The sequence below is a fragment of the Sinohyriopsis cumingii genome, chromosome 18, assembly GCF_028554795.1.
Source record: "Sinohyriopsis cumingii isolate HCF-2022 chromosome 18, ASM2855479v2, whole genome shotgun sequence".
Classification (NCBI taxonomy): Eukaryota; Metazoa; Mollusca; class Bivalvia; order Unionida; family Unionidae; genus Sinohyriopsis; species Sinohyriopsis cumingii.
Genome location: NC_142978.1, coordinates 79,396,495 through 79,410,734, shown reverse-complemented (window position 1 = coordinate 79,410,734; position 14,240 = coordinate 79,396,495). Strand labels below are relative to the sequence as shown.

The following is a 14,240-nucleotide window of genomic DNA, read 5'->3' as shown; positions in this document are numbered from 1 at the left end:
ATTTATTCATCATGCATGACACTAAGAAGTATGTCCTTTAATAGTGCATTCTGGGTGGGATTTTCGGAAGTTGTTATTTTTAGATCAAACAACTTAAACATGTTAAATGTTAATTGAAAATATAGTGCAATAATTCAATATTTCGTTGAAAATTTCCTGCTTATAAACCAAAAACAAATAAAATATTTGCATAATCTTCCTTGTTAAAAATCTTGTAAATTCACAATACAATTATGTAAAATTTGGTATCAAGCATAAACTATCGTGTTTTTGTAATTATTTAGATGCCAAAATAAAGATATATCTGCCAAAATTAGCACTTAATAGATACTGCGGGAGAGACTGGAGTTATTGACTTTGATATAAGAAGCACATTTGCTAAAATTTAATTTATTGTTAACTTTAGAATTCCGTATTTTGTTTAGTTCAGGAATTGTAGAATAGCAAAAGTTTAGTTTCAGTGCATCCAGGTTGAGGAATTTTATAAAAATATGACATGTTCTTGATTAAATCTTCAGCAACCAAAATCCATTATTTTATCAGGCTTCGACATTATTTACATGTAAATTTGTCTTCTTTTTTAAATCTGTGATTATAAAATGACATAACATCACGAATCACGGGGAATTTGAATCGCTAATTTCCTTGACTCCAAAACAGGTTTGAACATCTTTTTTGTTAGTTCTGTACAAGTGTCAGATAACGTACTTGCAAAACACGGATTTATCGTGTTTTGTCACGTGGTATCAGTCTAATAATTTCATTGGATTAACATTTTAGATGTATAATAATGTTTAAATATGTAACATATAATTCCACACGACATTACAAATGAAGTCGTAGCATCATGCAAATGACAGAAGCATCCGAATGCATTCTAAAGCCATTACACAACACTGTTCTGCGGCTTCGTTAAACAGAATCAGTATTTCTCATTATGCGATAAACATAGTTATACAGATGTGTTGATTTTAAAATAAATAAAGACTTTTTTCCTCATTACGATTTCCAGCGTTCAGAATGTTTAGGCCCTTTTGAATTGTTTAGTTGATACCAGTATGAAACCAAATTTATATTTAAGCCACGCCTACCTGCACTACTTTTTTATATACTGAATGAGGGCTATATTTAGAATCTATGATCACTCAAACTCAGACTTCTTACGTAAGATTTTAATAATGAACTAAATACTGGACCTTTGGTTAAACTAATGAGATGTCATTGATAATGCTACAGCACACTGTCTCAGAGCAACAAGTATTCAAACAGTGAGTAACGACGGATTTGAACTTCGTCGCATAATGTAAGTCATTGATCACCGTAATGAAAATTCAGTAATACGTTACAACAAGGACTGTTCATCCACTCAGAAGTGTCCAAATAGTGAGACTCTGTCATCCTTTACAAGTCGACAGTTAATTTCTACAGCCCAAGAAGGTCGTCCCGAGTGATAGCGTATTGTTGTCACGTTTGAATTTTGTGGAAAATACACATTTCCGTCTCTCCATGTCATAGGATGCCCAATTCAGTACAAAAACGTGTCATGTCTGCGGGATTTGTGTCAAATTCCTCATTTATTAACCGTGTATTCCAATTCACAGGATACAAGGATAATGAAACAAATTAAACTGACATCAAACACTTTAGCAGGTAACATCTTCCAGCTGATCTGAGTTGTAAATTGACGTCAACTGACGAGCTTTTTCTGATATGCTGTATATATATTGGGCCTTTTTCAATGAAATTCAAAATATGATTAATTAATAGGATGTAATTAAATCATGTGTTTATTTAACTAGTTATGCTGTCGAATTTAAGTAAATGGATTGTCTGTTTATTTTATTTCTAAATTCATCAAAGTATGAACAGAGAAAAAAACACTGCTTGTTTGGTTATGTTTGTACAGTGACTTGTCGGTTCAGTATTCGTTGAATTTAAGAAAATAAACATCCCTTAAACGTTCTCTGTGATCATGGACGAACACACACACACATTGTACACAATTCATTGCATAAGCAAAGAAGGCGGTGATTTAAACTTCGTACATTTCTTACGACTGCTTCAGAGCTAATAGACCTGGAAGTTTGTAGTAAATTTTGAATCGAGAGCTAGACATTTATATCAATGAAATGTTTGTTTTGATCAATGAATTTTAACATTCAAACCCGACCATTAAATAAGTCATATTTAGACCTGTATGTGGAACGTTCGTGAGTACAGATTGTCATAATTTGATTTTTGACACAAGTTAGTCGGTGTAAGCAAGCAAACGTATCAAATATTTGAAAGGCAAGAACTCGTGAATATATCATGAGTGTCGATGAAATCGAACCAGGAAATGTTCAGGGCACTATATTAGGAAAGGATTTGCCATTATGTTTAACTTAAATTTCAGGGACGCAATGGATCGAGCTTTCAACCTCTGGGCAAGAAAAACACCACTTCGCTTTGTATATCAGGAACTAGGCACAACTGATATGAACATTAAATTTGCTACTGGGTATCATGGAGATGATGGCCGATTTGACGGCCCTGGTAAGACTTGCTCACTACCAATACATGTACTTCGTGCATCCCAAATCACTGGATATTTAATCCACCACCTACCACTCTCTCTCTCTCTCTCTCTCTCTCTCTAGAAAGTGCCCCGGACCTATTTTGTCTCCCTTTATTCCTTACTTTCTTTGGTCAAGGTTTTAAGTAAGTCATCGAGCCGGATGCATAACGCATACATTGTTTAATACTAAGCGTGTTCATATTCTTAGTTGCATTTGTCAATTTGTTTTGCATATACATCTAACTTTCGGTTTGAATATATATCTGACCTTTGCTTTGTATAGAGATCTGATTTATGGTTTGTATGAATACCTTGGATATGGTTTGTATAGACATCTGATCTATGGTTTGCATGGATACCTTACATATGGTTTCGATAGACATTTGACATATGGATTGTATAGACACCTGAACTATGGGTTCTATAGACATCTTCACTTTTGGTTGGTATAGACTTCCATCCAATTGGTTTAGATGGAGACCTTACATATGGTTTGTATAGACATCTGACTTGTGGGTTATATAGACATTTGGTATTTGGTTTGTATAGACATCTGAACTTCTGGTTGAATAGACATTTAGTTTTTGGTTTGTATATACATTTGACCTTCTGGTTGTATAGACATCTTCACCTTTCATTTGTTATGACATCTTGACCTTTGGTATGTGTAGACAGCTTTATCTTTGGAAAAAAATGTATCTAGAATAATATTGCCACATTAACAGTTGATCAGCCAGGAACCGATAAACATAATCTTTGAGTGGACTTCATTTCAATGAAGATGAGATGTTATTACAAAAGAGTTCAGAAACTACATCGTTTAAGTGAAAGGAATTATTTTTGTTTTCACTTTGTATATGTGTTAAAAATCATTGTATGTAGATGGATGGATGGATGAATTGGTGGATGTTTACGAAGATAAAAATATATATTCTTATTCTTATGCACGTTTCTCAATAACAAACTAAATATCTTTGGATATATTATGAGGTGTGATTTTGTCCATGATGCATAGGGGCAGGTCCAGAAATATGGTTTAGTATCGTTTGGAGGTAAGGGTTAGGCTGGGTGTAAACTTGTTGGCGAGAGGTCTATGGGAGTAACCTCCCTAAGTGGGGTACCATTGAAAAGCCCCGAAAGCTCCTGCATTTGAAGCATAGCAAGGCATAACATTATACCTCTATCAAAATTTCTGTCCGAAAAGCTCGGTTTGTTTGGCATTCAGCTTATTTTAATGGGGGAGGCAACAGCTCTCTCTCTCGCCTTGCTTTATTATACACTTAAAATTCTATGTTTAAAACGTATGCCTGTTATCCATTGAATTGGACCGTAGTATATCAACTATATTCTGTGGCTTTGTTCAGTAAACCAATATTTCTAATAGCTTCTATTTTGGTTTATTTCCAGGGGGTACGTTAGCGCATGCGTACTTCCCAACAGCCGGCGAAATCCATTTTGATGACCAGGAGACATGGTTGCTGGGTGCTAAGGCTGAGAAGGCAGGCACAGAACTCTACATCGTCGCAGCACATGAATTTGGCCATGCCCTAGGATTGGAACACTCCAATATCCGTGGCTCTCTAATGGCTCCCACCTATTCTTACTCCTCAAATCTGATGTTAAATTGGGATGACGAAAACGCTATTCAGAGACTCTATGGCAAGCCGTACTTTAAACGAAAAAGTGCTTGGTGGTTTCTAAGAAAGTGACCCATATCTCCACGTGACAGTTTGTCGGACATCATGTACTGTATTATCGGACCAAAAGCTTAATGACGCCATATTTCAATAATTGTTTTATTATTTATTTTTAATTATAAAAAGCAAACAATTTGCCGAAAACCGTACGTGATTTGTGTTCGAAACTTTAACTATTCAAACTGATTCTGAAATACTGAAAAGGAAATCACAAAGAACAAAAATATCTCCCTTGGGTTTCGATCTCGAGACCACTGTCATTATAGGCTCAATTATTATATCGATTGAGCCGGTCTCATTACCAGGAAATTTCAGCTGACCATTGGAAATACATTTACGGATGTAACACCCACCCACCCATTCGCGTTCTGAAGGCAGATATTATTATGAAGTCGGCAAAACGCATTAAATTATAATTATGCAAAGTGTGTCTTTGAAAGTTGTTTATGGTTTTTTAAGAAGTTGAAAGATAGTTTCTGTGAAAGATATGAAAACATGTTGTCCTGTTAAATTTTTATTATTGCATTGTGAAAGCCGGTGTCTATATGGATATCAATAAATAACAGCTTCGTTGTCCGTTAAGACTTACAGTTCTTAACAGGATGCATAAATACATATGTTTTCACGACTCTACAAGCAACAGTATCCCAGAAACTGAGTCAAATGCACAAGAGTCATTGATAATTTCAACGGAAAAGGTAGATGATACGAAACGCGTCCAAGAAATTTGAAGAACCACATGTTGCAAGAAATATTCAATTTCCTCTTTTACTATACAAATTATGATTGTGGGTGAGAAGAACATAAAGGTGTTGAGAAAGATAGAGATTGTATACATGTCATTTTTATATCGATGGTTATTTGTGAATAAACAACTACAACTGAGTATTACTTATTGTATATTGGTATGTTATACACTGTATTTTGAACCTTTAAAATTTGCCGGAAACCAAACGTAATGAACTAATGTACAGAAAATTATGCTGCGAGGGAGAGTAGTTATATATGGGGAAAGGGGTGAAATAGTAATTAACATCATCTAATTTTTAAGCTTTATAACTGTTACTATTAGGAATATAACGGGAATTTAACATGTGGCAGACGATAAAACCTCAAAAGGGAATTTAACATTAAGGGGCGGGATCTGTCTCTAGGGAAAAAGTGTTAGAACTGGTTGACTTTAATACGGGAATGATTATAATACTGACAGCTCATTATAATATTGTTAGAGCTCTAATGGAGCTATGCTGTTACTGTTTGGGAAGTTGTTATCCTCAGATTGCACACATGCTATCCAACACGCTTTGTGTCTTTTACTGACGCCTAGTAGATATATGAATATATCCTATATTTAAATATAAAGTATCACCTACACATCAGATCATGCTGAAAGTAACGGTAAATTTGCATCTACTGTAATGATGATTAAGGAGATTCACATTGGGGATCGAACTCGTAATAGTAACAATATATTGGTCGTGACTATGTGTTACGAAAAGTCATAAATTGACACAGACTTTAGCAAATACTGAAAATTAGCTGAAATATGTTTACGATTTGCCCTGCACTAAAATGTAGTACTACAAAATTTGTAAATTATAATGCACATTGGCGGAAACTATGAACATTATTTTAAATTGATTTAGACTGAAAGTAGTTGTAAAATTATCAATCTGGTCTAGTCTTCAGCGGAGACTGAAACAATTCTGGAAATTTGTCAACCATATTACCCAGACAAAAATAGTACTACACTTCCGGATATGTAACAAGATTGAGCAGAGACTAGGAAAGATTAGTGGATGATAGGATTGTATGGTCTAGACTGACATTAGAACTAAGGTTCCCAAATAGTAATGGACTTTAAGCAGGGTCAAGAAAAGATCCAGAACTCATGTAGAGCACATGAGAGCTGTCATTTTAGTCAGCTATGTGCTTAGACTATGTACACGTATGATATATAAATCAATTTCAGCTACAATAAATGATTGTAGCATAGAGATATAAACATTTTCACCATTGTGCATATCGCAAATGCAAGCAACTTCATCTGATATATGTTACTCTGTCTGAAGGACATAATATATCTAGCGGCACCTTAGCAGAGACTAAAGAAATCCGACTTAATGTAAAAGATGCCTTTACCAAAAATAGCATTCTAATCTTTGAGACTGAAAAAGTCGAATACGTTCTTAAAATTTTGACTTACACTAAATGTATTATTAAACTTTTGAACCTCATAAGGATATTAGCGGATATTCAGGGATACATTCCTGAGCATACAACAATTGTCTAAAGAATTTCGGCAAACTTAAAAATTATTGTAAAGGTAAAATTGTCAAATTGACGCGTTTTCCTAGTAAAAATGACACAAAACATATCGATGACTGCAGACCGAAGTTCCGAACAAAGCTGGTCCAGGTTTATAGGGTGGAAATGTTCCTGTCTCCCTTGGTCTGGAGTAAAATAAAAGCGATACACAAAGTATATACTCTTCTATAACCGTCGTACGAAATACCGTAGCTGTTTTGGCTCCTAGTTGTCCCATGGATTCAAACAGTGAAATTAGATTTCGAGTAATATTTTGTGTTCTTGGTTTCATTCCGTACGTCAAGATATTGTTCACATCCGCTTGGTACAGAAAAGCGTCCACGTTGCTGCTCACTGCTCTCTCGTGTAAATCCACCTCGCTGAACAATGCGTGAAATTACTGACTGGACCTACTCTGTTGTCGGCTCCTGAACTGATGTTGTCCACAAGAAGAACTTTGAATTTCAGGCGCAAGTAACTGTTATTTGGATCGATGTAAATATATTTTAAGAGGGCAAGAGATGGCATATATATATTTGTTGTTAAGTCTATAGAGGAGATGTACGACAAGAAAGTCTTCTTACCACGTCCTTCCATGCATTGTTAATACATGTGCCATAAAGAATCCGCTGGTAAATGAAATTCAAGAAATGGTGTAACACACACACACACACACCCACACACCCGTACAACACACCATACATCATCCAATTTGTTTAAACTCTGTAATCTGCTAAGTCTTGAACATTGTCAGTGACCTTCTCCCACTTGTTTATACAACAATGATGCCTGACGTCGTGGCATGGCACTGCTTAGTATGTCTTCGCAGTTTATAAACGTCTGACCATTTGAACACTTTCAAAGTAAAGAGTATCCTTATAGCGTTCAGAAAGAATGAATTAAACGTTTATGTCTTTTGGGATGCATTTGTTTTTGTGTTTCACTTGAATCTGCACATGGTCTCTGTAAATGCGTTCTGGCAGCTTCAGAGGTAAACTAAGAATCCTCACCAGTTCCGAAGTATGCAAGATGATGATCATATGAGGAACTGATCAAAATTCTCAACGAAGTTGATGTGGTTGTATCCAACGTTGTTTCCTATTGGTTCAGAATTTGATTTAAATATGCTACAGATTCTATTTTAAGATAATGAGAGACCCCTCACCAATGAGAATGCAGTGACTCAGTTTTCCATTTGTCAAGATGGAAAGGTCACAATAGATCACACGTATCGTCAGAGATTTACAGACTGTCATTCGACATTACACTTCCAGCAAGAACTGTGAACACTCAACTCGAGATAAAGTTAAAGATACATGCAATGTCAGTCAAGATTAAGGAGATTGGGCGGCCAAATATTCACACCGCTTAAGAAGAAGGAACCTATACGACAGAACAAAAGAGAAACATAAATTAAGATACCTATAATCAACTTCAAGATAAAGGACAATGGTCATCAGAGTGTCCGAACAAAAGGAGAACCATGCGCTCTTCAGAATCAGTACAAGCGGAAGAACCCATACCTACAACGAAATTTAAACGGCGAGCAAAGCAGAATAAATTGAAGTAAAACAACACAAACATGGAAATTATTTCAAAAGAGAAAGACAGTTAAATGGTGAGAGAGAGAGAGAGAGAAAGAGAGAAAGAAAGAAAGAAAGAAAGAGGAATATGGAATATTGTGATATGACCTAAGCCATTGTGATTATGATAGCACGAGAAAATAACAAAAAGGGTAGGCGAGGTTTCCTCTCGCTTTATTTTATCAGAATGGATAACATTTTAAAATACACATACATGCACACACCTAAATATATTTTATTTAAGAGGACATTTAGTTTCTTGTGTTATTAATATTGAATTTGCATTTTTTGTTAGTTAGTTTCTAATTTATATTTTATTTGATTATATGCTATCAAAATCTTATTTGTTGGACTTGACCTGAATCATTGATTTATTGTATTCTGTAAACATCTAGAACACAGCAAATAGCTTATTTTATTTTCTAAATATAACGATGATTTTATTTCGTAAACATTAGAAACCTTCTGGAGGGTTTTCTCCATGAGGTAATATGATTTCTTTTAGAAAATGATAATTGTGACTTGAGATCAATTAGAGGACTATAAAACCTTCTAGAAATTTATTCATTCGTGCTTTAAGATCTGAGCAGAATCAAATCTAGTATTGCTGTGTGCAGTAGTTCATTTGGGTTGAAGTTGTATTTATTCAAATTACGTCTTCGCTGAAATACAAAGTGCTCATAAAATAACATTCTTTGAAATATAATCTTGAATTTATAGTGAACTTTCAAAAAAAAAGGATAGATTCTTGCATTGTATTATTGTGATTCAACAAAAGACGGGATGGATTTCGGATCTACAACAGAATAATTTTGATGGCGATAGAAATACAATATTTAATGATGAATGACTTTAATGGGAAAATAATTATTTTAATTATTTAAGATCCAAATATTGGAAAAATTAACATAATCCGCACGAACATAATGTAAGAAATGAAAATGCAAATAAATGACCTGACAGAGTACATGGACAAAGGTGAATGACTCACAGTGATTTCACACGACGAAGAGAATGATGTATTTTACTCAAATAGTAAAAAATGTGGTACTATGCTCATATATAAACATGTATTCACTCAAATAGTAAATACATGAGGTATTTTACTCAAACAGTAAAATGATGAAAAGAAAGGGACAGATATACCAAATATCTTTACAATCCCAAAACACTGGGTATTACAAACCTCCAAAAGTAGCCCACGGCTAAAAGATTACATGTATGGAGTTACACACTCCGTCACCAGCACATTTGGCTACCAGTCACACTGGTCAATCAAGCAGTGAGTATTCCATGTAGACATAGAGAAATATTCAATCCCTTGGTCAATCAAGCAATCAGCGCCCAATCACCTGCTACTCGACCAGCAACAGTGCTAACTCAGCTCTACGGTTGATGGGGTTCGTTTTACACATGGAATGGTCAGCTTCTATGGTTAGCTCTACAGCTGGTACCACGTCGACTCCGATCAGCTCAACAGCAACGACTCCGATCAGCTAAAACTACATCTAACACCGTGTACTATGCATGACACGGGCATCTACGATTAAACGTAATGACGTTGTATATGGTAAGTTATACAGATTATGTTATCGGTACAATAATTACAAAACACTACACAAGTTCAGAAGTAAACCTAACTGTGCTTGATAACAATCATACGGTATTAATTGTTTCTTAAAATGCAACTTTATATTGCTACTATAAATCTCTTGCTAAGTCACAAAAAAGAATAGATGATATTTGCATTACATTACGTAAGCCGAAGCTACATAGAAAATATACAAAAATAAACATGGTAGTACAATAGTTACAACTTATACACCAGAAATTAATAAATTACTTACATACCTCTACGGCTGAAGATGTGCAAGTCCTTAAATTGGACCGCTTACTGACAAGATGTTTCGTAATGTGTAGATTTAGTCTTATGGTGAGGCATTTATATACAGACGATGCCGCCATACCTCGTCTGTGCTCGGGAAGTATTCAGTTCTTTCCATCGAAAGCACTTCGCACGTGCGGCATATGATGAACCGAACTCACTGTTTCGAAAATTTGTTCAATATACACAAATCACCCACGGGTATCATTGTACACAAAAAAAAACCGAAACCCGCGTACGTGAATTTAATAAATAAAATGTATACAATTCCGTAACAATACTTCTTCCCCCGTAAAAAAGTGGTAACACTTTTAGAAAAATCACGGAATCTGAACATACAAAATTATTAAAACAATCAATTTTGAATACTGAACGAAAATAGTCTGCTGATTACACCCTACCTAAAAACCCAACAATCATATTTCCCGATCCTCGAATCGCCATGATTCGGAAACTATACGGTTGCAAAGACAACGCCTAACGCATCAATCTTGCGTTGGCGAACTTTGTCTTGTTCAAGTATAAGAGCGGCTAATGGTTCGTTTGTAAGGTAAACTCACTCCCGACAAAATATGTATGGAATTTTCCTATCCCCCATACTAAGGCAAGGCACTCCTTCTCAATCATGGAGTAGTTTTGCTCCATAGAGAGAAATTTCCTACTTGCATAAGTAATGGGCAATTTCATTCTCTCTTGCTGCTGTAGCAAAACAGCACCAAGTCTAGTATCGGACCCATCAGTCCTCATCACGAACGTTTTGTTCAATTCTGGCAACTTTAACTTTGGTGCACTTACCAGTTTCTTTTTTTAAAGCGTTAAATGCTTTTTCCTGGCACACATCCCAGGGAACTTTATTCGGTCGCTCTTTTCTAGTCAAACCTGTTAATGGGCTGGTAATAGCCGCAAACCTGGAAACAAATTTCCTGTAAAACCAAATCAAGCCTAGGAAAGATCTTACTTGTTTCTTAGCTTCTGGTCTAGGTGCATGTCTGATTGCTCCTATTGTATCAGGGTGAGGTTTCAACTGGAGTAGTCCACTTACAAGATGGCCCAAACATTCTAGGTTAAAATATCCTATACTACATTTGGTGGGCCTAGCTGGAAGATTTGCAGTGTAAAGTCTATCAGACAGATCCTTTAATACCTGAACATATTCATCCCAGATATACGTAGAAACAACGGTATCGTCTACAAAACTGTCGACGTTTTCCATACCATTTAACAGTTTCTGCATCAGACGAACGCAAGACGTCCCTGCGTTGACTAAACCGAAAAGGCATGACTTTAAATTAATAAAGACCTTTAGGAGTTGCCAATGCCGTTAACTCGCGAACATTATCAGCGATTGGTACCTGCCAATATCCCTTGATAAGGTCTAACTTGGAAATGTAGTTATGACCTGCCATCTTTGAAAATAAACTTTCAATGTCTGGCATTATTTCTGCATCGAACACAATGATTTTGTTCAGTTGCCGAAAGTCAAGGCAAAAACGGTTTATTCCGTCTTTCTTTCCGACTAACACAAGAGGGGACGAGTACGGGGAACTGAAAGGTTCGATCACTTCATGGGCTACCATTTTCCTCACTTCTTCGTTGAATGTATCCCGCGCATTAAAGGGTTTTTAATATCCTTTAATCCTGATTGGCTCTGAGGTATTCAACTTGATCTCGTGTTGAATGAATCCAGTACGGCTTGGTTTGTCCGTAAACACGCCTGGGTATTTTATACAAGACCTCCAAGATCTACGTACGCTGATCCTCGGATGAATCCGTGCATACATTGATCTGGTCTATAACTTCTTTCCCTACGTCAATGAGGTATTCAAGGGGCATTTCGGTACTGTAGAGGAATTCCGATTCGTCACACGACCTATCGTCTATCACTGCTACACACACTGCTTTGAAGACCTCTTTATCAATTGTTTGATCAGGTCTTTTTACGTAATGATTCTGCATATTGGACCTACCTTCCATGTCAATGATGTAGTCCAATTCCTTTGAGACCGCCTTCTGATAAACCTTGCACGAACGACAAAATCGTGCCACGTCATTGTTAACCTAAGGCCAATAACATTCTCGTAATACCTTAAAGGTCACCGGCCATACTCCAACATTTTCCTATTTATATCAGATTTGCATTACATGATTAAAAATAGTTATACTCACACAAAAGAACAAAAAATTATCAAGTGTATAGAAGAAATAATAATTTATTTACTCGAAATCGTAGTATATAATGCTATTACTTCCCCTTAGTTACGATTTACAACCTATTGAGGACGCCAACCGGAAATGACGTACATTTATCCCTACAAGACGAAGTACATGCTTCTTGTTGTCGAAAAATAAAACACTATAAACTTTGGATAGGGAATATTTAGATGAAACTAGTGAAAACTTATTTACTGTTCAGCCTTATATCGGTATGCGTGCACGACGCACTAGATTGTGTCACTTTCAAAACTGTTCCATTGTTTCACACTAAAAAGATACCAAAGTCAAGTTTCCGGGGTTGGTTTGCATTGTAATAAAATAACCTACGTATTTGATATCCTGTCGGTAAGTTTAAACAATGAGTTTATTGCTCCCTGCCAGCTGTGTTTATCACCCTGTCTTCTATTTGTTTGCTATATGTAATCATAATTGATGTTTGCAGTGCAAATATTATGCACAATAATAACTTGCTTTAATAATAGTTTTCTAACCCATGCCAGCAAAAAGATTATCATTTGTACTCACATTGAATGTATTTTAAAATAATGATTTATTTTTCTTTGCGAGATACCGACTTATAGTTAACCTGGATACGATACAATCTGGATCATTTTGCAATAAGTAACTTATCATACGTAAATGGCAGGTGACTTCAAGCAATCGGGTTATACTTTCGTCTCATTTGCGATTTTGTTATTTGACGTAAGCGATACACACACTACACTGAGGATGCATACGGAAGCCGGCATCCGCTACATATACGGAGTTCGTGGATATATATTTTTTTAAGATAATTTTCTCATGATGAAAAAAGAAGGAATATGTGATAACAATGCAAGGTTAATTTCTTTCATTTTATTTTCAAACAAGTGTATGTTTATCAATTTATATTGTACTGTGAGTGTGTGTGGGGTGGGGGGGGGTAGGCACAAATTAAACACAAATTTATTTACTTTCTAATTTGTACGGAATAATGGAGCAAATATGATTGACGATATTGACCAGTAATGACAAGCTTTCAATTTACGCGCACACACACTAAGACAACTTGAAAACAAAAAAAAAAAAAAAAAAAAAAGACAATAAAATTAACTGGTAAGAGCTTCATATTGCAGCAACTAAATACTGACAAAATGCTCAACATTATTCTCTCTCTCTCTTTCTTTCCCTCTCTCTCTGTCTCTCTCTCTCTCACTCTATCTGTCTGTAATCTAGTATGTATTGTATGCAGCTGTGTTACAACGTGAAAGCTAAAATTAAGTATATTTGTTATAATATCTCATGTACACTACCCTTAGCAAAATGTATACGTATTATGTAGAATATTATCTGTTACGTATTTTTGTTTTATAAATGATTATTGATAATTTGACCGGAAGACTTAAATTGAGAATGTCGTTGTGCAGATGCATATATTTGTTTTCATAAAAAATGTATATACATATTTTAATCAGTGGAAGCAAGATATGTCAGTTTGTGTTTTCTCTCATAAATATGTACGCTACGAAGTATGATTATTTTCTTTCAAAGAATATCAAAATAGTTTGTTCAAATTTAGTTTTTTCCCTAAAACCTCTCTTACATAGCATCTACATTTTTGTTGAAGAAAAAGAACGTACAAACAATGTTAAGTTTGGCCGAATTGTATTTCGAGTTGGGCCGAATTGTCTTTGGGCCAAATTCACTATAATCCGGCATAAATGATGCAACTTTCCCATCCCTCCCCATTTCGATCCAACAGATTAAATCCACTTTTTTATGGTAAGCATCTTTTCTCGGAAAAAGAAAGAACGCTTTTTCCCGTCATCACTCTTTTGGTTACATCCGTATGCAACACATTACACCATATTTGCTGTATAAAAGCACGATCGTATGCTATATCACATAGACATTTACGTGGGGAAATTAAGCACTTGAATGGCTAGGTTGAATAGAATGGATAAATGTACGTCATATTCGGTTTTGGCACGCGGAAACTACCGATTATTAACGGAGAT

General features: G+C 35.5%; 1 protein-coding gene across 1 annotated transcript; it reads left to right on the top strand.

Moving 5' to 3' along the window:
• The first annotated feature begins 1,284 nt into the window (after positions 1–1,284).
• LOC149777138 (stromelysin-3-like) lies at positions 1,285–5,140 on the top strand. The gene is made up of 3 exons (XM_089942770.1): positions 1,285–1,650; positions 2,396–2,535; positions 3,965–5,140. The coding sequence occupies exons 2-3, from the start codon at positions 2,403–2,405 to the stop codon at positions 4,264–4,266; spliced, it is 435 nt and encodes a 144-aa protein (XP_089798896.1). The 5' UTR covers positions 1,285–1,650; positions 2,396–2,402; the 3' UTR covers positions 4,267–5,140.
• The last annotated feature ends 9,100 nt before the right edge of the window (positions 5,141–14,240 follow it).

Bases quoted from the DNA above. Each gene is read 5' to 3' on its own strand.
- LOC149777138 (XM_089942770.1), top strand. From the start codon at position 2,403: ATGGATCGAGCTTTCAACCTCTGGGCAAGAAAAACACCACTTCGCTTT. The intron at 2,536-3,964 runs GTAAGACTTGCT...GTTTATTTCCAG, and splicing joins TGGCCGATTTGACGGCCCTG to GGGGTACGTTAGCGCATGCG.